This window comes from Hemibagrus wyckioides, linkage group LG05 (genome assembly GCF_019097595.1).
Source record: "Hemibagrus wyckioides isolate EC202008001 linkage group LG05, SWU_Hwy_1.0, whole genome shotgun sequence".
Classification (NCBI taxonomy): Eukaryota; Metazoa; Chordata; class Actinopteri; order Siluriformes; family Bagridae; genus Hemibagrus; species Hemibagrus wyckioides.
Window position 1 is genome coordinate 8,303,960 of NC_080714.1, and position 27,518 is coordinate 8,331,477.

The window sequence follows — 27,518 nt, forward strand, 5'->3', positions numbered from 1 at the left end:
AGTCAATCTGTTACAGATTAAGCGCTAGCTGGTTAGGTTAGCTTGTTAGGAAGGTTGATTATGGTGTCTAGCTTGTACACAGCTAACCAGCTAGCTGATTAAGTTGTCTTTATTTTTGTCACCTATACATAACTGCACAGTGAAATTCTTTCTTCACATATCTCATCCTTGGGGGTTGGGGTTAGAGCGCAGGGTCTGCCTGGAGCTGGGTGGGTTGAGGGCCTTGCTCAAGGGCCCAATGGTGGCAGCTAGGCGGTGCTGGGGCTTGAACACCGATCTTCCCGTCAGCGACCCAGACCCAGACTCAGCTAATTTTGCCTATCTTGTACAGTATAACTGGTAGAGATTAAGCGCTAGCTGATTAGGTTAGCTTGTTGGCTAGGTTGCTAATTTTTTTGCAAATACTAATTCTTATTATGATGGACAGTAAAAATTGTGACTATGTGGCTCTCAGTCCTTCTTTGGGAACATCCTTTCTGTACCGATCTTATATGGCAGCAGCTGATGGAGAGTTTGTCAGCTGGGCTCTGTCTCCAGAACTGTCTCAGGCTGAGCTAATTGCTACGTGGGAGTTGACTTGCTCACATTTATGCAGGTAATAAATGATTGAGTTAATTTGTCCCTTGTGGACAGATGTGCCATTTTAGGGTAGCATAATTACTGCATAACTTGACTACACATAACAATGTCAAGGTATATTATTAGCATATTAGTATAACCATCTGCTTACATCTGTGGTGTTATTTGGAATACAAAATAGACAGGAAATTAGACATGTATGTACTCTCCTGCCATATCATTATGCTTCATACATGTATGAACATGGGTACATGTACCTTTAGTTCCAGTAAAAGGGATTCTTAATGCTTCAGCATACCAAGGCATTTTGGGCAAGGTCAATAAAGACATGGATGAGTGAGTTTGGTGTGGAGGAGCTTGACTGGCCTGCACAGAGTCCTGACCTCAACCCGATAGAACACCTTTGGGATGAATTAGAGCGGAGACTGTGAACCAGGTCAAAACTGGAACATCTGCCTTTACATGCACATGAATGTAATATGGAGTTGTCCCGCCCTTTGCAGCTATAACAGCTTCAACTCTTCTGGGAAGGCTTTCCACAAGGTTTAGAAGTGTGTTTATGGGAATTTTTGACCATTCCTCTAGAAGCGCATTTGTGAGGTCAGGCAGTGATGTTGGACGAGAAGGGAGTGGCTTGCAGTCTCCACTCTAATTCATCCCAAAAGTGTTCTATCTGGTTGAGGTCAGGACTCAAGTTCCTCCACAGCAAAACTCACTCATCCATGTCTTTATGGACCTTGCTTTGTGCGCTGATGTACAGTCATGTTGGAACAGGAAGCGGTCATCCCCAAACTGATCCCACAAAGTTGGGAGCATGAAATTGTCCAAAATGTCTTGGTATGCTGAAGCATTAAGAGTTCCATTTACTGGGGTGTCCCAAAAGTCTACATACCCCTTGGTAAAATGAACAATGAAACAATGAAATGATGATAAATCAGGTCAGAACTTTTTACTAGCCTCAGTGTGAAATTACAGTGTATAAAAATGACATGAAAAACAATCAGAAACCTTTTAGGAAAGAAAAATACTATAGTTGTGTAAGTGTTCACACTCTTTCATAACGTATTTTTATTGCTTGTCTTTCTTTATGATGTTTCTGAATTTGTATGTTTTTGTTTATTATTATTAGATTATTATTATTTATTTATTATTATTATTGTTTGTATATTATTACCAAAGGTATAATTTTACTGTGTCTTAATTTATTTTTAAAATCTACATTGTAAAATCAGAAAATAATATTAACAACTGGACAGTTAATACCTTTATTAAAACACTTTCTGAAGGTTTAGTCACTGCATTACAGCATTTCTGCTGTAATAATAACCAAGTGTGCAGAGTGAAAATGAAAATGAATAGCTATTAAAAATGTAAATGACTGTAAACTAAATGTAATTGTCAGTTTTAAAGGATTCATCTAAGCACATTTCCACCTGCTAGGTTACTGTAAAATAATAGTAATTTCCATTTTTTGCAGAATGTTAATTACCGTAATTAGTGTCATTTAACCCCTGCTGCTGAGTCTTTGTGCCATTTAATTTTACACAATTTATTTAAGCAGCATATTTTATGTGGCGGATTTCATGTGCATTGACGAACAAGGAACAATGACTATGAAATAAATCTCATTTATATTTCTGACCTCTCTGTGCTTCAGATCATTAGCTGAGGTCGAAGGCTTAGGTGTGATTAGCTCTAGCTCTTCTAACTCATTACTGATTATGAATTGTGTTTTTTGTTTTGGAGGTGTGTAGAGAGGGTGGTGGTACCGGGGTTTCCAAACCTTTCATCCATCTTACACAGGGTCACAGGGAACCTAGAGTCTATCCCCAGGGACTCTGGGCATCCATCACAGGGAACAATCACACACGCCCAGTCAAACAATACGGTCAATTTAGCAATCAGCCTACAACAGATGTCTCTGGACTGGTGGAGGAAAAATAATAATTTATAATCACACTCTCTGATGGATGGGTTCCCTTTTGAGTCTGGTACCTCTCAAGGTTTCCTTGTCTTTCTTCTGAAGGAGTTTTTCCTTGTCAAAGTCGCCTCAGGCTTGCTCATTAGGAGTAAATACAAATAAATTCAAATATAAATCTAATATTAATCTTGAACTTTTTGTTCTACATTTCTTATGTTCTGTAAAGATGCTGTGAGACAATGTCCATTGTCAAAAGTGATACACAAATAAAATTGAAACGTGTAAAACAACGTGAAAGGAACTGAAGATGTCTGTGACGTACCTCAAATTAGTCAATTAACTTGTCAATACTTTATTGAATTTAAACTTTTCTGTGGGGATTTTCACTTCCATTTTCTCCCAGTATTCTCTGTGGCAACTTTGGCATTTAAAACTTGTCATCTCCCTTTAAGATTATGAGAATTATTTACTATTTTTAAACATTTTTTTTTAACACTTCTAGTTCATTGACATTTGCCATAATGATGCATCATAAGTATTTTTACTCAACTCTCAAATCTCACCTTGTAACCCAGGTCAATGTTATTTACAGTGCCACTTATAATATTTATTAAGAACAACAGAAGTTCTTATTATGTGATAACTAAAGAAAATAAAGAAATTATAGTACCTTATAACTACCGTGCTGTGGAATTGTCGATTCTGACCGGTCTGTTAGTGTTGATTCATATCCTAGTGCTTTACTCGGTACTTAGGACACTAACGTCGGCTGCCAGATGTTTACATTCATCCTAATATATTATTGTCTCTATAGTAAGATATATGGATCTATATCAAGAGAGGCTGGTGAGAATGAGTCTGTAACTATAAGCTATAATTTAGTGATAACAGGAACTCGCTCATCTTCCTGACATTAACATTAACCTGTGAAATATTCATCAGAAACAGAAAAGCTGCTGATGAAAAAGAGAAATAAAACACTTGAGCCTCATTACACCAGCTTGTCTTTGATTATTTTCCTAGAACAGCACACCCTTATGTTTTATCGCTAATTTCTCAGAGCTGTATAAGTGATTAAACCGCCATAACCCTCACGACAATTTCTATTACAGACACAGAGGTTTTTAGTAGTGCATCATGTTTATTATACCGAATGATAGACACATTTCATAAATAGAACTCTTTAGACATAAAATAAGATTTACATAATATTATCCTTCAACTAGTATCTACATACACAAGGTACTTTGGTATGCAGCAGTTTATCAACAAACATGAAGAGTATGATTTTGATAAAATATTGTGTTCCCTTTTCATCCATTCTGCTACACTTAGAATAACAGTAGAGTATTTTTTCTCTCTTTTTTTTTTTGCTTTTTTAAACTAAGACCTTGGACAATATTCTATGAATTGTTCTATGAACTATGTTGCTGTATTATGCTCGTGTACTGTGGGGCGTCATTGTTTCCGCTCCTTATCCGCCACTCTCTTTGCCTTGTTTTGAAGGTACCGCTGTTTTCCTTCTTCAAAAAGCTTCTGCTCCTCTTCACCTTCCAGCTGCAGACAGACAGAGAGAGCGAGAGGGAGTGAGAGAGAGAGAGAGAGAGAGAGAGAAGGAGAAAAAGAAAAATGACTACTTTTAGTACATTCACACGGATGTGAGACAGTGAGGTTTCCGGTAACACATCATTTGAAGGTCAGCTTATGACATCTTTCTAAATCGAGCTGATGGATGATGTGCTGGCTGCAATTATAATCAGGATGAAGCTTTAAAACCTGCATGTAACATATGATTATGCTTTAAAAGTCTAAGGGTTGACACGCAAATTTCCGACTTCCAAATCCAGCGTCCTCAAAAGCAGTTTAAAATGAAAAACTAAGACACACACACACACACATATGCTAGCAAGCAAAACTCATCAAATATTAATTCTATCATATCCTGCATAAATTCATACCATAACCACAGAGAAGTGGATGTGTCATTACATTCAATACAGATGTGTGTGTGGGGGGGTGTATGGGAATGTGTAGTCAGCACTGTGCAAGATATTGAAAGAAACCTGTCAAAAATATCACCTTTATGGTGGTGGGGGTGACGTATTTCACTTTTCTAGAGCTTAAACAGTGAAAGCACTAAGGAGCCCAAAGTAAAACAAACCTGCTCCTGGTACTTGCTATAGAGAACGCATCTTGCAAAGAGCAGAAAGATCATTATTATGTGCTGCAGTTTTCTATTCTGGTATACTATTAATGGTATTAATATTTCACATTTCCTCATAATGTCAAAATGTGTGGGTGTGTCTTAATCAGCTCCTTTAGCTCCCTATGTTGTGAATCAGTATATTGATGACACACCAGCTCAGGCACTGGTAAGGATCCTGGCTCATTAAAAACACAATTTCCAGCAACATGACTACATACTGTATACCATCACGACTGACATTTCTCAAAAACAGGGAGAACTGATATCTCTCTGACATTATTATTATTAGAAAATGTAAAAAAAAAAAAAAATACAAAGCAGAGAGGCTTTATGATATGATGTCACTTCCACTAAGAAAACATAGTGAGCTTTGATGCTCCCTGGTTTTTTGTGTAGGGAGCGAATGTTCCAGTGCACTGGAAGACTTTAGCATTTTAAAGAGAGACCCCTGTCCTTGATCGGTGCCCTGAGTAGTGAACTTAGTAGCTGATTACCTGTATTACTAATTCATATCAACAATGTTTTGGATAATGGTTTGGATCTCAAAGCCCGTGTAGATGTTGTATGCACATCCACAATCATTCCCATCAAACAGGAAAGACTCATCCAACATGCACGCTACATTACACACAGCAAAACGTTCCTTGTTCTTCCACTACGCTGTGAATGAACCCATCTGGAATTCTGAAACTGAGCACTCAAACAAGAACTCAACAGGAATCCACATTTGGAAAAACATTTTCACACACTTGTGCTTTTGTACAGGCGTTCAGAGATGCATTTCTCCTCACCACGGTAGCAAAGAGTGATTATTTGAGTGCCAGAAGCCTTCCTGTCAGCTCATAGCAGTCTGGCCATTCTCCTCTGACCTCTCTCTTCAACAAGGCATTGTCAACTGCAAAATGGATGCTGACTGAATTTTTTTTTTTTCACACCATTCAGTGTAAACTCTAGAGACTTTTGTGTGTGAAAATCCCAGGATCAGCAGTTTCTGAAATGCACAAACAAGACCATCTGGACGACAACCACGTCACGGTCAAAGCCAGAAGAGCTCACTTTGGTTTTTCATTCTGATGTTTGATATGAACTTTAACTGAAGCTTTTGACCTGGATCTGTATGATATTATGCATGAAGCTTCTGCCTCATGAGTGGATAATTGGATAATTGCCTGAATGTGCAGATTTTCTGAATAATCAGTGTGAATATATTATACCACTGAATTTAACAGAGAAAACGGTATATTATGTTTGATTTGTGTACTCGATGTATAAATCACAAGATAGATAATTGTCATTCGACATAATATTTTTTTTTCCAGACATCATGTAGAGCCCTTTTCACCATTCTAAACAACGTCCTCCATGGACATTTATAAGGTCAGTTTTATAACAGCAGTCTTCCAACTGAATCAACCCCACGTGGTTCATTCCTATTTATAAACAAAGTCTTAATAACAAGATAAGTATGTCTTGAGTGTCATTTGTAATCACCTTCATTAGCTGAGAGATAAAACAATGGTGCTTAATTCTGGAGACTAGCTTTTCATAGCTACCCTCTGAAGCGTGAATATTTTCATCATCAGCTATAGGTCACCAGGCAGTCATGCGCAGCAGTGGCAGATGGCGGGAAACCTCCAGGAAAGAGCCGTGCAATGACAAAATCAGGCAGGCTTTGCATGAGGGCAGGGTTCAATTTTGATCTCATTATTAAAAGTGGTATAAAATGTATACAGAACACATACAGTGTGTGTGTGTGTGTGTGTGAGATAAGCAGTGTATTGCAATTTGGAAGTTCAGGGATTTTTTTCACTGTATGTAAAATGTTCTAACAGAACAACACCGAAAGCCTAATCTGTACAGCCAAATGGGAATCAACATGAGCATTAGGGCTACAAGCACTTCTACTTTAAACAAAAGGAGATTAGCGTTGCCAAGCTGGTTGCCTGGAGCAGAAGAAAGGTGAACTCCCCCTTTAATGTCAGAGCTCATCGGAAAAATACTCTCTTTCCCACTCTAGTGCAGCAGTAAACAAAACGACAACTGAATGAGACATCATTCAGAATGAGAGAAGGAAAATTGATTTCAGTGACTGTGGCGTGGTTGTTGCTGCCAGATGGTTTAGTTTGAGTATTACAGAAACTGCTGATCTCCTGGAATTGTCATGGATAACAGTCTGTAGAGTTTAAACAGAATGGGGGGGGGTCGGGTAAAATAGTCAGGATGGTTTGAGCTGACAGGAAGGCAACTGTAACTCAATTGGACCAGTCGTTAAAACCATTGAACTGCCGTTGGACTGGAGGTCCTTAACCCTCAAATATGCAGATGTACTATATATATAGAAGAAGAAATAATAAGATAAATAGTAGATCACTCTGGGCGTCTGTTAAATGCCGTAAATGTAAACGTAAAGAAAATGACCTGAAGGTGTGGTTCGAATTCTGTCATCCTGTCAGCCAGAAACAGGAATCTGAGGCTAGGAAACACTGGACTACACTACAGATCAGTTAGGTTTATTAAATAAGATACACAAACACCTACTGATGCACATTTCAAACCCGGGCTTGTCAGGTTTGTGGTTTGCTCCTTGTAACCTGATGTTAAGATGCTCTGACAGTAGTTACAGCTGTAGCATTTAAAACAAAAGTTTTATTCCACACTCATTACTGAAGTGTACACGGCTGGCAAGTAGAAGCTAATTAATCCATATTGTCATCTCAAAAGACTGAAGACACTGGTGATGGTGGTGGTTTTTAAGATAATATATACAGTATGAGAGTCACCGTGAAAAACTACTGATCATTTTATCCTGTCTTTAGAGTCAAGAAAAACATGCTCATGTTCTCTCTCTCTATGTCTCTCTCTCTCTCTCTTGCTCCTTGTAAGCAGCATCATGGTCACAGTGGTCACTGGCTGCCCTGCTGCTTGGAAAAGGCAGGTCAGCCATGCTTGCCTTGAACAAAATAAATTCAGTTGGCACACAATGTTCTTTAGCCAGGAAAAATGTCTGGCATTCTTCAAAGGCTATGCGAGTGTGTGTGTGTGTGTGTGTGTGTGTGTGTGTAGGACTTATGAACTTACGACCATAGGGAAGGAAAAGATCAGCCGTTAAAATTCGATTCAATCAAAGGTGATAAAGGTGGCTCTTATAAGTAAAGTCAATTTTTTTGACATAAGAAATAAAACATTTTGTTGGTCACTTTGGCGTGATGCACCCTGATGTGAAGCAGACTTACTGTTTATTTTTCCCAGAGAAGCAGATAGGATAACTACATTAGCAGGGGGTACAGGCATTCCTAATAAAGTGGCATAGAGTTTATATCAATCAATACGACCAGATCTGCCCGGAGAAACCGCAAAGCTTTTACACTTAGATAAAAAACTGATTGTACTAACCCGCAAGCTTCACATGAGCAAGCCCGTATCATCCAGTTGTGCACTTAATGAGATTTTGGTGCTCGGTGTCAGGAGATGCCACAACACTGTTTCATTCCGGTGATTGAACATTAATCGTAAACGTGGCCTTGGCTTCGGATGAGCTGTTATTTCCTCTGCTGATTTCTGTCCTTGCTCTTGCTTTGCGGCGTAACATATTTTTGGTAATAAGGCTAATGGTGTGGCCGAGAAGCAAAAGAACACGCAGAGCTGTTTCAGCAGACGATGTCGACATCGTTGCCGTGTGGCCTCACAGTTGGACTCCTTGTTTTCTGTTGCATGGAACAGGTTGGGAATGGACGAGGGTCACCTGACCTGCGCCACACACAAATTCACGCCAGAGAGAACTGACACCGACTGGCCCTGACTATTAATTAGGCAAATGGATGTGGTTCTGGGAGGGGTCCTGTGGAGGACATAATCATCTCTTGCTGCAAAGCCCCTGAGCCTTTTGGCTCCTTAATTACACAAATTAACGCAGGAAGCCGCTTCAAATGAACCAACAGCCCCAAAGTGGCAGCTTTATGCAGGCAAAGAGGCATTTAATCCAACATTGATTTGCAGACTTTTCTGGAGGGCAAGGTGTAGGCTCTGAGGGAAAGTGAGCATGTAGGACAATTATTACACTTTTATAAAGGTAATAAGTATGAGCAGCAAATGCAGGAAAAGAAGTAAGCAAGCTATTATAACCAACCCAATCATTATCCTCTCTTACTTGACCACAGAAAATCAAGTAGAAGTTTCTGAGTCACTTAAAAAATTTTCCCTGAAGGACACCAAATAACCCTAAAGTGTTCAAGCTTCATATAAAATTCAGGAAATTGAACTGATAAACACCTCAGTAATTATTATTATTATTATTATTATTATTATTATTATTATTATTATAGCATTGATGAAGGCACACAGATCATAAACATACTCCTAAATTATGCCCAAATTTGACCCAATGGTGATGCTAGAGCGTGGCCCAAATTTGGTCAAAATGTTCCTTAGACCGTCCTCAATCATTTTGCCAAATTTTTTGTCCTAAGCAAGGAATAAAATGCATAAAAAATATGATAAAAATGTCAGTTGCTCTGGTTAAGAGCGTCTGCCAAATCCAAGAAATGTAAATTTGGAAAATCCAGTGTTTAGCTGATCCTCATAAGCACTCATTGTTAGGGTTGTAAACATGATAGCTTTCTTCATCCATGGGAAAAGTAGAGCGTCACGGCGGCATTGTTTCCAAGTGGAACATTAAAAATGTGACACACACATCTCCGGGAAATCCTGTAGAATCCAACCAATCAGATGATGCCTTTGAAACTTTGAAAGTGTTTCCGATTTTGTGCTCCATATGCAGCAGATGTTCAGCCATCGGTTTGTGGGCGTGACATCTGAGGCTGAGACTATATACAACCTAGCCAGAAGAAGAAGAAGAAGAAAAAGGAAAAAACAGGCTGCCTCTGCACCTTAAGTGCTTGACCCACCAATAATAAAAAAGTTACAGATCTTCTAACTATGCTTCACTGAGCCACGGAGGTCCCCAGAACCCATTAAGAGAACCAGGGGTTTAGGTTTCCTGATGACTGACCCAGGAATCAGGTTTTTCTTTTTGAATAACTTTTCTCACTGAACCATACTGCCCCTGAATCTTTCCTGGGTTTATCTACACTTTGCCTATACCCCTTGATTGCAATTATTGATCCTGTTCCTCATAATTAGTCCCATTTTTATCTCCTCAGCTTGTGCATATATACTCTATATAACTTTTGGTGTAAAACTAGGAGTTATATCCTACAATATTCTCTTGGAATATCCAATGGAAATGCACTAAACTTTATTTGAATGATCTATTGCTAAATGAAACTAAATGGTTTCTATCTCTGCTTTTTACCCCCTGTACTTGGAGATAGATACACTATATTGCCAAAAGTATTCGCTCACCCATCCAAATAATCAGAATCAGGTGTTCCAATCACTTCCATGGCCACAGGTGTATAAAATCAAGCACCTAGGCATGCAGACTGTTTTTACAAACATTTGTGAAAGAATGGGTCGCTCTCAGGAGCTCAGTGAATTCCAGCGTGGAACTGTGATAGGATGCCACCTGTGCAACAAATCCAGTCGTGAAATTTCCTCGCTCCTAAATATTCCACAGTCAACTGTCAGCTGTATTATAAGAACGTGGAAGTGTTTGGGAACGACAGCAACTCAGCCACGAAGTGGTAGGCCACGTAAACTGACGGAGCGGGGTCAGCGGATGCTGAGGCGCATAGTGCGAAGAGGTCGCCAACTTTCTGCAGAGTCAATCGCTACAGACCTCCAAACTTCATGTGGCCTTCAGATTAGCTCAAGAACAGTGCGCAGAGAGCTTCATGGAATGGGTTTCCATGGCCGAGCAGCTGCATCCAAGCCCTACATCACCAAGTGCAATGCAAAGCGTCGGATGCAGTGGTGTAAAGCACGCCGCCACTGGACTCTAGAGCAGTGGAGACGCGTTCTCTGGAGTGACCAATCGCGCTTCTCCATCTGGCAATCTGATGGACGAGTCTGGGTTTGGCGGTTGCCAGGAGAACGGTACTTGTCTGACTGCATTGTGCCAAGTGTAAAGTTTGGTGGAGGGGGGATTATGGTGTGGGGTTGTTTTTCAGGAGCTGGGCTTGGCCCCTTAGTTCCAGTGAAAGGAACTCTGAATGCTTCAGCATACCAAGACATTTTGGACAATTCCATGCTCCCAACTTTGTGGGAACAGTCTGGAGCTGGCCCCTTCCTCTTCCAACATGACTGTGCACCAGTGCACAAAGCAAGGTCCATAAAGACATGGATGACAGAGTCTGGTGTGGATGAACTTGACTGGCCTGCACAGAGTCCTGACCTCAACCCGATAGAACACCTTTGGGATGAATTAGAGCGGAGACTGAGAGCCAGACCTTCTCGTCCAACATCAGTGTGTGACCTCACAAATGCGCTTCTGGAAGAATGGTCAAAAATTCCCATAAACACACTCCTAAACCTTGTGGACAGCCTTCCCAGAAGAGTTGAAGCTGTTATAACTGCAAAGGGTGGACCGACGTCATATTGAACCCTATGGATTAGGAATGGGATGTCACTTAAGTTCATATGCGAGTCAAGGGAGGTGAGCGAATACTTTTGGCAATATAGTGTAGATAGATAGATAGATAGATAGATAGATAGATAGATAGATAGATAGATAGATAGATAGATAGATAGATAGATAGATAGATAGATAGACTTTATTGATCCTATGACAGAAATTCTTGAAAGCTGTTGTAACATGCTGCTGCTCTCATAGCACCAGGAAGTATTTTTTCTGAGTCCTATGTCATCCAATAATTCCTGGAACAATCAAAATTTTGTTTATCCCCTACTTACTGCTTCTGGCTTCCATGTGTTTACAAGCCAGTGTGCTTGTAAGATACATCAGATTCGGAATAAAAGTGCATGTGCAAGACAATTCTGAATGCCTGAAAAAAGGGAATATTATCTAGTCACATACACAGTCACACACAGAAAGCAGTCTAACTAAGCCATTAAAACCCTCAGAGGAATTTCTGGATCAGCTCTTGCTGAAAAAAGATCGTTCTGTGCCAAGGCTGACTAATTAAGCCTAATTAAAATAAGAAAGACATTTTTAATCACACTGAAAAAAAAAAAGAACCACAAGTGCTGTTGTATCTGAAATCAATGCACTGTCTAATACTTATGAATATCGTATTCAGCCATCGGTGTTGTCGGGAACCAGATTCCCATGAGAACCCCATGTGCAAATCCCGCACATCTGCTATAATCCGTACGAGAAAAACGCTGCATGCATACGGTGTCATATGATCAGCGGGTATGTTACCGACGATGATTCATTAAAAGTCTCTCGTCTGACCGGCTAATGAGTAACGTTCTCGAATGCTGTGCACTCTGTTTGTTAGAGTGACTGGAATTAAAACGTCTTGCTGCACACGGTCTCGGTTGAACTTGTTATCTGGTGATTTTTGTAGACAGCGTCAGGGTGTTAAAGCAGAACGTTTCATTTAGGCAGATCCACTGGTGCTGAACATCATCGTTTTTCTCTCCCGATGCTCGTTCCAGCTTGCCCTGACATTTGTAAATGTCATAAAATTTATTTTCTTTTCCACCATTAAGCACAGGAAATCCAAATTAGGGCCTGTATTTGGATTTACAGCATAATAGTATAAAACAAAATATTATTTGAATCATTGGAGAAGCGTGCTTTGTAAATAGCTTGCGTCCATGAACACGTTATGATTTCGATAACCTCGATTTAGTATCTCAAGCAAGAATGTGATGAAGCAATAAAAAAAAAAAAAAAAAAAAAAAAAAAAAAAGGGCTATTTTATCATCTGCTGAATAATAATGGTAGAAGCTTTAGCACGGATTTATGTGATAATTAATTACAATTAGGGCTATTCAAGTAGCAAAATACTGATAAAGTGGCTTCTATTAGATGTTTCTTTCTTCAGTTTTTAATTGCTTCTTGCTTTTAGGTTACATTATATTACATTTGACATTACAGGGACTTTCTTTAGTCAGCATTTTCTACCCCAGTTGTGTGGGTTTACCAGTACATTGGTGTTCCATTCCCATTTTTTTACCAGGCTTTAAAATGGAACTTAATTTATTAGACATTCATATAAACAAATGTATTATTTTCCTTGCCTGCTATACATTTTATTGTTTGAAGATAATGCCTTCACGTTTTTTTCACGGGGTATCTCAGAGAGAAGAAATGGGTTTGATATCAGTTTACTGTGACGACGTAAACATTTGTGTGGAAGAAAAACTAATTGTTATTTTAGGAACTTTTCAATGAAAATATTGACCCTAGTAGGCTAGGTAAAAACAGAAATACTTCAGGAAAAAATCCTAAGTGATTAAGCACTACAGTGGACATGACAAAAACAATTAATGCTGCACATGGACACAAGAAAACAGGCAGAAATTTGGGGAAATTAAATACAAGTGTTCTTACACTTACAATACAAGCGATCTTAACACTACTGAAACTGTTTTGGACAATTTGGACAAGAAGAAAAATCCAGAATGGACAGTGGTGTACACAGGTCATTTGCATTGTCTGAATGAAGCAACCAGCAAAACAAGTGGAAACTCTAAACACCAGTAACCTTCCTTGTCCCAGTGGACTCAAGATGTGGATGTCGGTGTTGATGTTCATGCTGATGAATTAAACTGCAATTAACAGGAATTTAATTAGACAGATTGTGAGAGTTTGTTCTTTTAAAGTATTCTCACGCACAGCTGCCTCGGATACGTTATAAAGACATTCTTCCACGCGTCTGTGTCCCTTTATGGGAGTGAAGCCGTTTTCATATAATGATGATCTGCTTACAGTAAGGTGATAGCTTGCACAGTGATGGAGAAATGCCAAGCGCTCTGGATTGTCTTAGCGTTCCCACTGCTGAAGCCCTGCTCGCCTGCCAAATATCAATACTGGCACAGTAGCACTAAATAATGAAGGGCAGGGGAGAAGAATAATAAGTACTTTGACATAAATTTCAAGGTAAATATTTTTTCTGCAGGTGCCACAGTGTTGTAAAACTGATTCAGAAAGCATTTCTGTTTAAAGACGGTCTTATAAAAGCAGGACTCGGTCACGTTCATGCAGCTTCTGTTGTTGAGATGTAAATAAAATCTAATATAATTATATATATATATATATATATATATATATATATATATATATATATATATATATATATATATATATATATACACACACACTATATTGCCAAAAGTATTCGCTCACCTGCCTTGACTCGCATATGAACTTAAGTGACATCCCATTCCTAATCCATAGGGTTCAATATGACGTCGGTCCACCCTTTGCAGCTATAACAGCTTCAACTCTTCTGGGAAGGCTGTCCACAAGGTTTAGGAGTGCGTTTATGGGAATTTTTGACCATTCTTCCAGAAGCACATTTGTGAGGTCACACACTGATGTTGGACGAGAAGGTCTGGCTCTCAGTCTCCGCTCTAATTCATCCCAAAGGTGTTCTATCGGGTTGAGGTCAGGACTCTGTGCAGGCCAGTCAAGTTCATCCACACCAGACTCTGTCATCCATGTCTTTATGGACCTTGCTTTGTGCACTGGTGCACAGTCATGTTGGAAGAGGAAGGGGCCAGCTCCAAACTGTTCCCACAAAGTTGGGAGCATGGAATTGTCCAAAATGTCTTGGTATGCTGAAGCATTCAGAGTTCCTTTCACTGGAACTAAGGGGCCAAGCCCAGCTCCTGAAAAACAACCCCACACCATAATCCCCCCTCCACCAAACTTTACACTTGGCACAATGCAGTCAGACAAGTACCGTTCTCCTGGCAACCGCCAAACCCAGACTCGTCCATCAGATTGCCAGATGGAGAAGCGCGATTCGTCACTCCAGAGAACGCGTCTCCACTGCTCTAGAGTCCAGTGGCGGCGTGCTTTACACCACTGCATCCGACGCTTTGCATTGCACTTGGTGATGTATGGCTTGGATGCAGCTGCTCGGCCATGGAAACCCATTCCATGAAGCTCTCTGCGCACTGTTCTTGAGCTAATCTGAAGGCCACATGAAGTTTGGAGGTCTGTAGCGATTGACTCTGCAGAAAGTTGGCGACCTCTTCGCACTATGCGCCTCAGCATCCGCTGACCCCGCTCCGTCAGTTTACGTGGCCTACCACTTCGTGGCTGAGTTGCTGTCGTTCCCAAACACTTCCACGTTCTTATAATACAGCTGACAGTTGACTGTGGAATATTTAGGAGCGAGGAAATTTCACGACTGGATTTGTTGCACAGGTGGCATCCTATCACAGTTCCACGCTGGAATTCACTGAGCTCCTGAGAGCGACCCATTCTTTCACAAATGTTTGTAAAAACAGTCTGCATGCCTAGGTGCTTGATTTTATACACCTGTGGCCATGGAAGTGATTGGAACACCTGATTCTGATTATTTGGATGGGTGAGCGAATACTTTTGGCAATATAGTGTATATATATATATATATATAATATATTCCTCAATGTTATCAATAAGATGATTAAAAGTCAGGAAAATGATTTAATCGATGCAAATATGCTACAATACAGCTTTACACACAAAGGACTGAATTTGCCTTGCTTATTATAAAATGGCATAGCAGCAGCAGCACTCGATACATAAAGAAGGGAATCAGCGCACACTTTAACCTCATAGTGCACACACACCACATGAGCTGTGCCTAAAAATAAACTTGAATTTCACATCGCGGCCCAGAGGTTGCTACGGTAACGCAAGTTGTTCCATGCACGGGGGACCAGATATGCCGTATCGGTAATGGGTCCTGAAAAGATGGTGACTGAAAACTAGAAGAAGAAGAAGGCTTAAGTTTCCACTTTCTCTTCCTCTTGTATCTTGTCTCGTTGTTCAAACGCTGTCCCGAGGAGAGCTTGATTATAATGCCGGCTGTAAAAAGGCACAAGTGCAGCCCTATTGAGTGAACCCATACTGTGTTTCTGTGCTCTAACCATTGTGTGCATGTGGCATTTGAGGTTAGCTGAGATGCCGAGACCTCCCTCTATCACTCTATCCTCTTCTACCCAGAGGGCTGCTCTGCTATCCATCCTCGCACCCTTCCCCCCACACCCACACCCTCCCCCTTCCACTCATCCCACAGTCTCCCTCGGTGAAGTGCTAAAACAGGAAAGACTAAAAATAGACCTGGATCTTTCACATGGGAGAAAAAAAAACACCTGAAGTCAAAAAATAGCTGCTGCAGCCTAGCCGATATACTATTTATAAATCTGGCGCACACTCACCAATGACCACGATATGACAAGCTCGATTAAAGGGACGGAAGGGTGCTCACGCGGGTTCCACTCAGCCGTTTTCCAAAGTACAGAAGCCTCTAGGGAATGTAGAGATGTGCATTTATTTTTATACCAATTGTTTGTTTAGAAGTCAATCAGCACATGCATCACAGAGCAGAGGTTCAAGTGCTGCTTTAGTGTTGCACATTGGTGTGGTCAATTTGAATTGGATCAGGCCACGAATGATGATGCGTCTATAACGCTCCAGTGCTGAGTATGAAGGAGACCAAAACATGGGTTACCTGTAACTAACGTTACAGTCTCTTCTTTATAAGAGGTACGTAATGGAAAACCAACCTGCAGTAGCTTCTGAAACCAAGAGTTCTGAAACACTATAATATAAAATAAACAGTCACAAATACACAGATCAGGCATATCCTTATATCATTATATCTAAAATTGTGTTGGTCCCTCTTTTGTTGCCAAAACAACCATGACCCATCAAGGCATAGACTCCACTAGATCCCTAAAGGTGTGCTGTAGTATCTTGCACCAAGATGTTAGCAGCAGATCCTTTAAGTCCTGTAAGCAGACTTAAAGGATACTTACAGGACTTAAAGGATACTTTTAATAGATACTAACCACTGCAAAACAGGAACACCCCACAAGAGCTGCAGTTTTGGAGACGCTCTGATCCAGTCGTCTAGCCATCACAATTTGGCCCTTGTCAAACTCCCTCAAATCCTTTCACTCATATGGTGAGGAGATAATCAGTGTTAAACTGCACCTGTCACTGCTCATAATGTTATGCCTGATCTGTGTATTTATCCATCTAGCTATATCCACCCATCCATTCTTTCTTCGAACATCCCAACGTTTGGAGGTTGGGGTCAGAGTTCAGGGTCAGCCATGATACAGCGTCCCTGGAGCAGAGAGAATTAAGGCCTTGCTCAGGGGCCAAAAAGGAGCAGCTTCCAATCAACAACCCTTAACCACTTAAGCTACCACTGCCCCCTTTAACCAGTTTTAACCCTTTTAATCCCTGGGCTGGTGGAATGGAAATCGATTTATCCGACATTTTCAATCAGTATAAACAAATTAATTGTATCACCAAAAGCATGATATGAGTCAGGGTGCTGTTGGCTTTGAGTGTGAGATGTTTTTCCCTCTGTTAGGATAACCTTACACAGAATTTTAGTGGTTGAATAAAACACCTTCAAAATTTAGATGCACTTTTCTATGAAGATATTGCCCCTATAGGTTCAGTATAAACAGAAATATTTATGAAACATAACAAATTATTAAAGCCCTGAGTTTCCTAGGCGTCATTAAGCACCACTGTGGAGTGTAACATGACAAAGAAACACAACAAAACAGGCAAAAAATGATTTTTAGTGTATCACATGGTGTCTGTGTTTCATATGGTATCACATGGTGACATTAAAGGTGGAAGTAAAAATGTCTACAGGAGACTGCTAATCTTCTAAAACATTCAGAGTTCATGACCTGCAGCTGTACTGAATATGTGCTAGTGAAAAGAAACATACAAACCCTGAGCTGCCGAGGAGCTTAATTTCCTGGACTGTGTAGTAGGCTTAGGAATACATTTTTCTTTCAGACAAAAACCTTTATATACACAAGCATTTAGTTGTAATTACCAGCCAGAACTTTGGGAAACTCGATTAGATCTCGGATTAACTTCATTTCTTTCTCTGATGGTCAGCTATAATGTCACTCGGCACCCAAACCAACTCTGAAAGCAGTGGAGAAAATGAGGGACGGGTTCCTGTGAAAGCCGATAATAATCTTTCTCTTTATAACCCTGATTCCTTTTACATGCCAGCAGGTTACATGAAAAGAATTGATAAACTTGGAACAAGGTAGTTATAGGAAAAAAAGAATGAAAGTTAATCTGAACAGAAAGCTAAATTTGGTGGAAAATAGCCATAGACTTCAGAATGAAGGGCTAGTCACACGGAAGGCTAGAATAAAGCTGTGTCTACATTTAAGGGCTAGAAAATGGGTTTGGAGAATGTTCAGTACCCATATCTTCCCAAAGAGGAAGTTGATCAAGTGGCCAAGTATATCCTGGCAATCCATTCGTTGTCCATGAAGAAGCATCAAATCGTTACTAGTGAGCCATTAATGGATTAATAAAGCCAGAGGAAATGGTTATAAATGGAGCTTTGGAAGAAATGAATAGGCTAGTGTGCTTAAAATCCTCAGAGGAACACAGCACTAAAGCCAAAAGGGTCAAAGAGTTTAATAAAGCAAGTTCGAGTCACTATTTTTCATCAGTGAGTCACACCAGGCGCTTGATTAGGTGAGTAAAAAGAACTCTGTGATGCTGCATACTACTTCCCACTGTGTAATAAAGGAGGTCTCGTGTCCTACCTTCAGAGGAGGCACAGGCAGCGGCTTGTTTTCTTTGTCCAGAGAAATGTAGGTGAAGAAGGCAGTGACAGCGCGATATTTCCCCTCCTCCGTGTCCGCCAACTGATCAGCATCCACAAACACCTCGATCTCCATTGACTTGTTACTAGTAAAAGTCATTCTCCCGGATACTGTGATCACACAACCTGCGGGGTGCCACAGAGTCAAGCATTAGGCCAATTTATCTTCATGCACATTGTTTACTGAGAGTGAAAGGTGTATGTTTGTTGCATGGCAGTCCCTGTTTCCAAGGAATAAAGCATGCCTGGACATCAATCATCGGCAGGGTCTGATGTAAAAAAGTTGATTATTTTTCTCAGGGTCTTTTCTTCCGATTTCTTCCACAGCAATCTGTCAATGCTAACATAATTTTTTTCTTAAACCCTTTTAATCCATAAAACAAGCTAGTTCATGTTATCCTTTACATTCCAGCAGCTATAAACCGTGGTTCCTTCAACACCTACTCATGAAGTTCACGAGATAAAAAAAATGCAGCACTGCAATTAAATACTCCTTCCAAAAATGCTTAACAAACGTCTCATTGTAAAGAAAAGGAAACATATCTACAATTACACGCTTGTTAAACAACAAATTAATGTGCATTATCCGTGCTACAAATCCCAGTGTTAGTCGTTACTATAGAAACAAGAACGTATCATGAATATAAGCTTGTGATTTGCCTTGCAGTCTTTTAGAGCTGCTGTTACAGCCCCTTCTGAACAATCAGATTCACGAATTTAACCACTCTGAGGTGTGATAACTGATAACACGCAATATGGTGAGGAGTACAGCTGAACGCAGCCTTTTCATGCCAACGTGTGCAGGCTGGAAACTTCGTCAAGCTGCAGACGATCTTCAAACGTAAACACATGGTCTTACTGATAAAACGTTATAGCCTTCAGCATGGAGAACCAGTGATTTTGTGCAGCTGGATTGCGACGTCATGTATGTACTCTCAAAGGAGAGAGAGAAAGAGAGAGAGCATGTGTGAGTGTGTGTGTGTATCCTGACAACATTGTGTTCACTACCAGGAAAAAGCAGCCCCTTCCAAAAACGCCCAATTACTGCTTGTAGCTTCACGGCTGCCCACTTTGATCTTATCATCCAAGCGTTTTTTTCCCTCCTTCCTTTTTCCCAAAGCATCACTTTGGCTCTTTTATTTTTCCATTACACAGGCCCCGGCACTGACACAGGCCCTGCTTCAGTACCTGCTCTGTGAAACACATCTCTGAATCTGTGAAGGCACTTCATTACTGTATTGCACTTCTAATGGATGCTGACTCACATAAATATAAATATAAATATACCCATTTACTGGAGTGCTGTATAGAGCAGTGTAATCGCCAAATTACAGCCTAAGACCCGAAAGTGGCTGTTTCAAACTGAGGAATGACAACCTGTCATTTAGGAGAGTAAAACTCACACAGCTGATACTGTCATCTTTGATATAAAGAATATTAGAATATGATGTATGTCGCAATACTTATTTCCATGGAAACTGGGACAGAAGGGAAATGTTTTTTATGTTTAACTTACATATCATGTGGGCTATAAATACAAATACTAAGGCGTGGACCGATTCGGCTTCTACTGAGAAAACTGTAGACGATGGGATCAGAAAAAATCAATTCCTATGATTAAATGGATATTCAAATACGTAGTTCATTACTTTTATCTGTTTATTGTTTTTTTTGCATCCCATCTATCTATCTATCTATCTATCTATCTATCTATCTATCTATCTATCTATCTATATATCTATCTATCTATCTATCTATCTATCTATCAGCCAGTCTGTCTGTCTATCTAGCTAGCTAGCTAGCTGGCTAGCTAGCGCTGTCTGTCTATCTAATTATATGGCAGCAGCACCATGTATACAATCATGCAGATACAGATTAAGAGCTACAGGTTTTGTCCACATCACATATCAAAACGGAGAGCAAATGTGATCTTGGTGACTTTAACAAGCCAACAAGTCGTTTCCTCCAACAGAAGTGTCACTCACTTGATGTTTTCTAGCTTTTTGCATCATTCTGTGTAAACTTTTAGAGACTCAGAGATAGTTACAGTTAGACAGAAATACTCAAACTAGCCTGTCTGGCATGAGATCCGGCATCATGCCACAATTAAAATCACTCAGATTTACATTCCCACCCCCTGTTCTGAAGGTTGATATGAAGGTTGCCTGAAGCCGCTGATCCGTCTCTTCATGATTTTAATGTACAGGTGTTCCTAATAAAATCCTCTGTAAGTGAATATCACGAACCTCACTTTGCTGCTGTTCTGTCCAGGTGTCATGCATACCTTCACAAATAAAACTCTCCAATTACTAAAGTTACAATCCGCTGCCCTTTTCCTCCACCTTGTCTCCTAGTTTTGCTTTCATAACCTCATGTTTCGCCAATTAAACTAAAATAGGTCTGAAGAGCACATCTGAGGTGCAAGAGCTTATTAGTTGGGCTCATATAATGAATTGGACTCACCAGGGAACCAGTTGGTTTCTTACACTAATTTAGTTAAGTTGTGTCAGTTTGACTGCTTGAATAAAAAGCAACTCTTGTATAGAATGATATTATCACTGAGGGTCACCCTTAGTTTGTGTTGCCAGAAGGATGTTACTTTACTTAGTTTAATTTTCATCTTTCATCAACTAGGGAGGTTTTAATATTTTAAAGGCACAGCATGACGTGCGGTAGCAAATATTTTCAGAGGAAAATACAGATATACAGACCATTACAGTTAAAAAAAAATAATAATTTGACTGGGCTTTAAAACCACATTGTAATTAACTCATTAATTCTAAAAGATTGTTGATTAGATTTATAACACAGCAACTTGAACTGTACCGAATTACGACTGTATTTTAAAAGTTTATATTAATGCCCTCCTTCTAACATGTTATTGTTGCCATAGTAACAACTAATTCACAAGAGTTTCTATGGTATGATGAATATTTTGATGATTTTTTTTTCTTTTTATACATAATGTATAGATGTATATTCAACATAAAGACTATAAAGATTATTTATTTATTTATTTAAACTTTTTAGAAGGAGTCTTCACTGTCAGAGACTTGACCCAGATGCTCTGAATGAAGCAGCCTGTGTTTTCTTCATGGAAGAGGGCAAAAAAAGGACAGGCTAGTCAAGGAACGACAGTTTATAGCTGTGTTAGCAGAAATGGACTTTAATAATCCTGTCATAAAAAGGACTGATTACTGATCAATTAAAAAAAAAGGAATAAAACTTATGATATGGTACATGTAACCCTTCAACCCCAGGGCATATCACCTCAACTGTTTCCCCATAACAGCACACTCTGTTGTGTTTTATTCCTAAAGCACTTTTCTTTCTGTTATTATTGAGTTCCACACATTTAATACACTTTAAAATGGAATACAGTTTTTCAGCAATAGCTTCTACACTGCATGCACGCTGAAAACTGCAATGTTGCTGGATAATGGCAAACAGAGTGTCAGAACACGCATTTAGCTTGAAATAATGCGCCTTTAAACTACATGCTTCAACGAAGGCTGCGAGAGACACGAATTAAAACAGCACCGTCACCCGGTCGGCCTTTCCCCGCTCTGTAGAAACACTTCTCAAACTAATGTATACACCAATCTCCCCTTCCAAGCAAAGTTCAAGATAAATGGCTATTTCTGCCTACATGTTAAACACAACATAAACAATATGACATCTGTGCTGTGCTGTGCTGTGTGAGTGTGCGTGTGTGTGTGTGTGTGTGTGTGTGTGTGAGACAGTAACGGGTGCCGAGACTTTTTTTGGCAACACACAGCAAGGATTTCTCATCTATATTTCATGATAATTTCATGTCCGTGCTTCTTTTTATGTTTAAAAAATGAATAATAGTATTGTTTTTCTTTTGAGCACACCAAACAATTGGTATATTAACCATGTGAACAAATGTGCCTACCTTATAGACATCTTTGGACATGAGCAATGGAATATGAGACAAAGTGAAACTCAATTATTAATAAGACAATTATTCATCTTCACTCACTTCTGCACTTCTGTAGGAAAGTAGACCTGGCTTCAGAGTAAAGGCATTGAGAGCCAACACAGCGAGACGGAGGACATCTATGGAGCAGGGCTTCTTGAGATTTGGCCAAAGATTTGCCACTTTGCTTTCTCCTAGTCATTAACCATCATGATATATATATATATATATATATATATATATATATATATATATATATATATATATATATATATATATATATATGTATGTATATATATATATATATATATATATATATATATATATATATATATATATATATATATATATATATATATATATATATATTAGGCATGCTATGTTTGCTTTCTTGATTTCTGTTGCACTGAGTGGAAGAAAAGTTTGTTTTGTTTGGCAAAGGTCGGTGCATCCTTTTAAAGGATAATTTATACAATTTGTCAGTACAGGTGCTTTAGTTATAGCACTGTTAATGACTTTTATTATATCACGAAAATGGAAAATACTTGCTTTTAATTGTTGGGGGGATAGGCTAGGCATTATTTTCTAAAGTTTTTCTCCAAAAATCAAGGCTGTCAGTAAGCTCCGAGATTTTCTGCCTTGGAAAATAATCGATGTGTACAGCTATATTTAATTATTTACCGCTTTTAATAATTATATTGTTCATTTTCCTCGAATCATTAGTTTTTTTTTTCCTATAGGCAGAAAGAAAGGATTTTAATTAAACACTGACAAGAATATTTACTACAGAGACTACAACAGAGCAAGATAATGCCTTCTGATGTGTAACCATAGCAACAAGATTATAATGGTTACCTGTAGGGGTGGGGAACTAGAAAATCAGCTACATAAGTCAACAATAAGTTTAGCTTTTTTTTTATATTGCATCATATATGAAGTCATATATCATAACAGATTTTGAATGCTGCAGTGTTTATGAGGAAAACAATGAATCTCTTGTGTGTGCTGGTGTTCTTTTCCTCCGCCTCAGCTATTTTTCCTGATATACACCATTTTGTACACACTTACACAATGATACACACATTACTTCCTCGCTAATAGTATTTTCTAGAATGGTCTAAGGAAGCTTAAGCTAACGGATGAGAAATTTGATCTATTCTGAGAATACCGATATATGAGCCTGTGGCTTATAAAGGAATACTATGAAAACTAAAAATCTTTTTTTCCCCCTGTTGTCTGCCTGTGGGGCGAGCGATCAGATAACATCTCGGTCTTGTTGTGAAACAGGTGGTACGAAGCAGCCACAGCAGCTCACTGCAGCGTGTGGAGTAATTTATATCTATTTAATTTTCCACTACCTCATCTGCTTTGCTTACCTAATATATTCAAATGCTCTGAAGTAGAAGTGTGCTTTGTGTGTTACTGTTAGCCATGAAAACAGCCCTGGAAGCATATGATGGATGTTAATTCAAAAGATGTGATACTGTAATCTGGGAATTGTAAAGGACGATACTGTTTGGGTGTCTGAGATATAAAAATAACCTGTGCCTATTGAGTGTTAGTCGAGCTGCTTATTTCTGCTGTCGTGTGACAACAAACGCGTGCTTTTTTATCAAAGCTGGCATCTAGGTATGAGAACGTTGCTGCCTGGAGGTAATTTAGATCCGAAAATAGAGTTTCTGTGTAAAAGATGACATGCGTGAGTCCTCGAGTGTTACTCGATTGTATTGTTTCCAAAAGAGCTAAGCACAGAATTAAATCTACCCCCTTATTGTTGTGCCTATTATGCCATTCCTGTCTCTCTTCCGGTTTACCTTTCTTGATCTTGCGGTGAAAGTTGATGGCGTCCACGGACGCGGTCACAACGTTGGTCTTGCAGTGACGGGAGGCCACGATTCCTGCCACCTCGTCCATCAGCTTCATGGTCACACCTGCAAATAAATACGGTGTTATGATTAGGAGTGGAACTAAATAAAGAGCAGAATGGATACTAACTCTTTTCACCAGAGGACAAATATTGACTATTGAGTAAGTAAGATCTCATATGAAAGTTCTCAGATGAACTTAATTCCCATCATTGTTTTTTTTCTTCATAAGTTGATTAGGTTGTACACATGTAGTGGAAGGAGACAGCATTTTAACAGACAACCCTTGTGCAAGCTATTGGATATTGGAGTGGTGAGTGGAAACGTTTCAACTGTATTAAACATTGACGCAAATCCATCAGTTTCTGACTCTTTTTGATTACTTCCTCTTATAAATGCCATGACATCGGTCCAAACCCAGGAACTGTTCTGCCACTGCACTATGACAGGATTTCAATTTCCAGAAGCCAGCTCTTCACTCTGTATGCCAGTGTATTTATTTTTAAACACGGGGCTAATGTTACCAATTTCACAGCTCAGTGCTCGATTTATGGAGGCGATCTCCTGTCTGTAGGCTCTAGCGCCTGATGATGGTGTTCAAGCGACAAGTAAATGGCTGTCGATACTATCGTTCAGTTTGTAGAGCCAGTTTCACAATGTGGAGGAGTAATCTGTTCAAAGCTTTGCTTGATCCAAGCTTCTTCTTTGCTTCTTGAATCAAAGTAGCGTTGCTTTGATGGGCCCATATGACGACCGTGATAAGAGAAATGGACCTGTAGACCTTTCAGCCCGCTGGCTCTTTTCCCTCCCACTGGAAAGATTGTAAAGGACTTGGATGTTTTTTTATTACCATTTAAGAACTGGCCTAAAAAAACAGACAGAACTCCTTTGAATTACTTAAACCACAATTGCTCCATGCAATGATTTCATGGAGCAGAACAGGACAGCTGTGGCCTTTATCGTTCCTTCATTCATGCTGTCTTTTACTCTTCCTCCTTGCACAACATCATGCTGTGCGCCTTGTGTTTCATGCGCTAAACATTTTTCCACACATGCTAAAGTTTCACACAAACTGCAGTAGTTATTTATTTCAAGATCATACAGCCAAATGTTTGTAGACATCTTACCATCACATACATATGTGTATGTGTAAAAAAATGTTTTTGTAGCATTCTCTTTACAGGAACTAAGAGGCCCAAACATGTTCCAGCATGACAATGTCCCTGGACACAAAGCAAGCTCCATGAAGACCTTGGAGATGTTCGAGTGGAAGAACTCAAGTGTCCTGCACAGAGCCATGACCACATCCCCACTGAACACCTTTGGGGTGAAATGAAACACTGACTGCACCCCAGTCCTCCACACTCACCATCAGTGCTGCACCTCACTAATGCTCTTATTACTGAATGACCACATATCCCCATAGCCACACTCCAAACTCTAGTGGAAAGTCTTCCGAGAAGAGCTGAGTGGATTATAAGAACAAAGAGGTGACCTTAATGGTCAAGTGTCCACAAATTTTTTTGCATTTATGTTGCATCATAGTGCAACTGACACCAAAAACCAATCTGGAGCATTGGAAAGATTTGCAGCATACAGCTACAGAAAGACACGTTTCAAATGGCACTATGGCTACAGTAATAGTCTACTGAAAGAATTCTCCACATTAATTATTATCATTAACTATAAAACCATCATTACTGGGAACATTTCAAACCATTTTTTGAACATGATCTCTTCCAAAGCTGTCAATTAGTAATTTAGGGGGAAAAAAGCCTACATTTGTGTTAAATACGACAAGAGAGAGAAGGATCATTAAACAGATATGACATCTAAGTTGGCCTTTCTCCATAAAAATAATTTTATATATACATTGTACTCGTTTCCCTTAACTGCAAATGTCATCACATGTCTTTTTTTTCCTCAGCATCACACTCCTGGTGGCTAATGAGGTCAGAAAGACAATATTCAAAATGTTAGCTCAATTTGTCGAATGAATCACCTCAGCCAAATCAAATCATCTACTCAACTTTCCAGTGTTTCCACATTTCCGAGATTCTGGAGTGCGGTGCTGTTTTATGCTCTTTCGTGTATTGCATAAATGCATCATGGTGCACATGCTGAAATGGGGATTTGCAAACCCACAGGGATCGCTGCATCAGGGCAGAGCTTAGATGAAGTGAGACCTGAATAAACAGAGCTATCTATTGGCTTGCCCAATAGTTGCAAAGAACATTTCAATCTTTGGAGGCGTTCGAGTGTAGATTTGTAGATAAGTAGATGCATTTTCATGAGTAAATCTCCACGGAGAAAAGAAATTTTCCAGACTTAGAGGAACACATTATCCCTGCAAGCCAGTGTGTCAGGAGACAGTCTGCACATGCACACTAACCTGCTGCTTGCTTAAATGTGTTGCACTATATAACAATCATTGTACTGTATGCTATAGCTGATATACATACTGTATGTTCTAGAGGTGTGACACAACATCTGTATCTGTTTAGTGCTCAAATGCTACAACATCTGTATCCATATTCGTTAAAAAATGGAAGTGGGTGTGGCCTAAAACTGAATTTGTGTGTGTGTGTGTGTGTGTTTGGGTTTGTATTAAATATGAACCCTTCTACTATGCCCCTAATACCAGAGGGTATATCTTAAAAGTATAGCCACCTCAACATCACATCAATCCATTTCATATCTGCAGATGTGCACAGATCCGTTTTTCACGCTCATGATATTTTCATGAATTCATCATCGCCAGTGTGGCACGTTCATGGTAATGAACACAGGCTTTGTTTGTCCCACGAGCTTCAAACGTGACCGCTTACTCGTACCAACATGAAAGAAAAAAGCTCCCACATCTTTTTTTATCATCTTCTGCCAAGATCGCTGTCCTGATGCATTCCAATCTCAAACAGATGCAGTGTGAAGCTTTTTAGCAAGCTTTCTTTAAAGAAAAAAAGAAAAAAATGATTAGTGTGTCTCTAATTCGTGTGTGTATTTGTAGGTTTAGATCACATTAATAATAATTTCACCCTCAAACTAACTTTGTTTTTTCTTATTTTTCCATCATACCGCAGAATTTACAGTCTTCAAGATGTCTGTCCAATAGACGGAAAGAAAAGGACTGTATCTAAGTGCTCTGTGTGTGTGTGTGTGTGTATCTTAAATTGCAGGTATCATCTCAAGCACATTATCCTGGCTAATAGGAGTGTATTAGATTACCGCACCCAAATATATGGCACAAACACACTCATTTACTCTCTAATAATGAAAACAGCTGTGACAGGAACCCACTGCAGGATTTAGGCAAGATGAA

General features: G+C 39.5%; 1 protein-coding gene across 3 annotated transcripts in view; it reads right to left on the minus strand.

Annotated features, from left to right (window-relative positions):
- Nucleotides 1-3,717: 3,717 nt before the first annotated feature.
- acot7 (acyl-CoA thioesterase 7) overlaps nucleotides 3,718-27,518 on the minus strand; it is a 72,082-nt gene continuing 48,281 nt past the window's right edge. For all 3 annotated transcript variants that reach the window (XM_058389742.1, XM_058389743.1, XM_058389744.1), the window contains exons 8-10: nucleotides 24,149-24,265; nucleotides 18,336-18,520; nucleotides 3,718-4,057 (exon numbers count right to left, since the gene is read on the minus strand). In XM_058389742.1, the coding sequence (XP_058245725.1) occupies nucleotides 3,959-4,057; nucleotides 18,336-18,520; nucleotides 24,149-24,265 (401 nt within the window). In that variant the 3' untranslated portion in view covers nucleotides 3,718-3,958. The remainder of the gene's footprint in view (nucleotides 4,058-18,335; nucleotides 18,521-24,148; nucleotides 24,266-27,518) is intronic.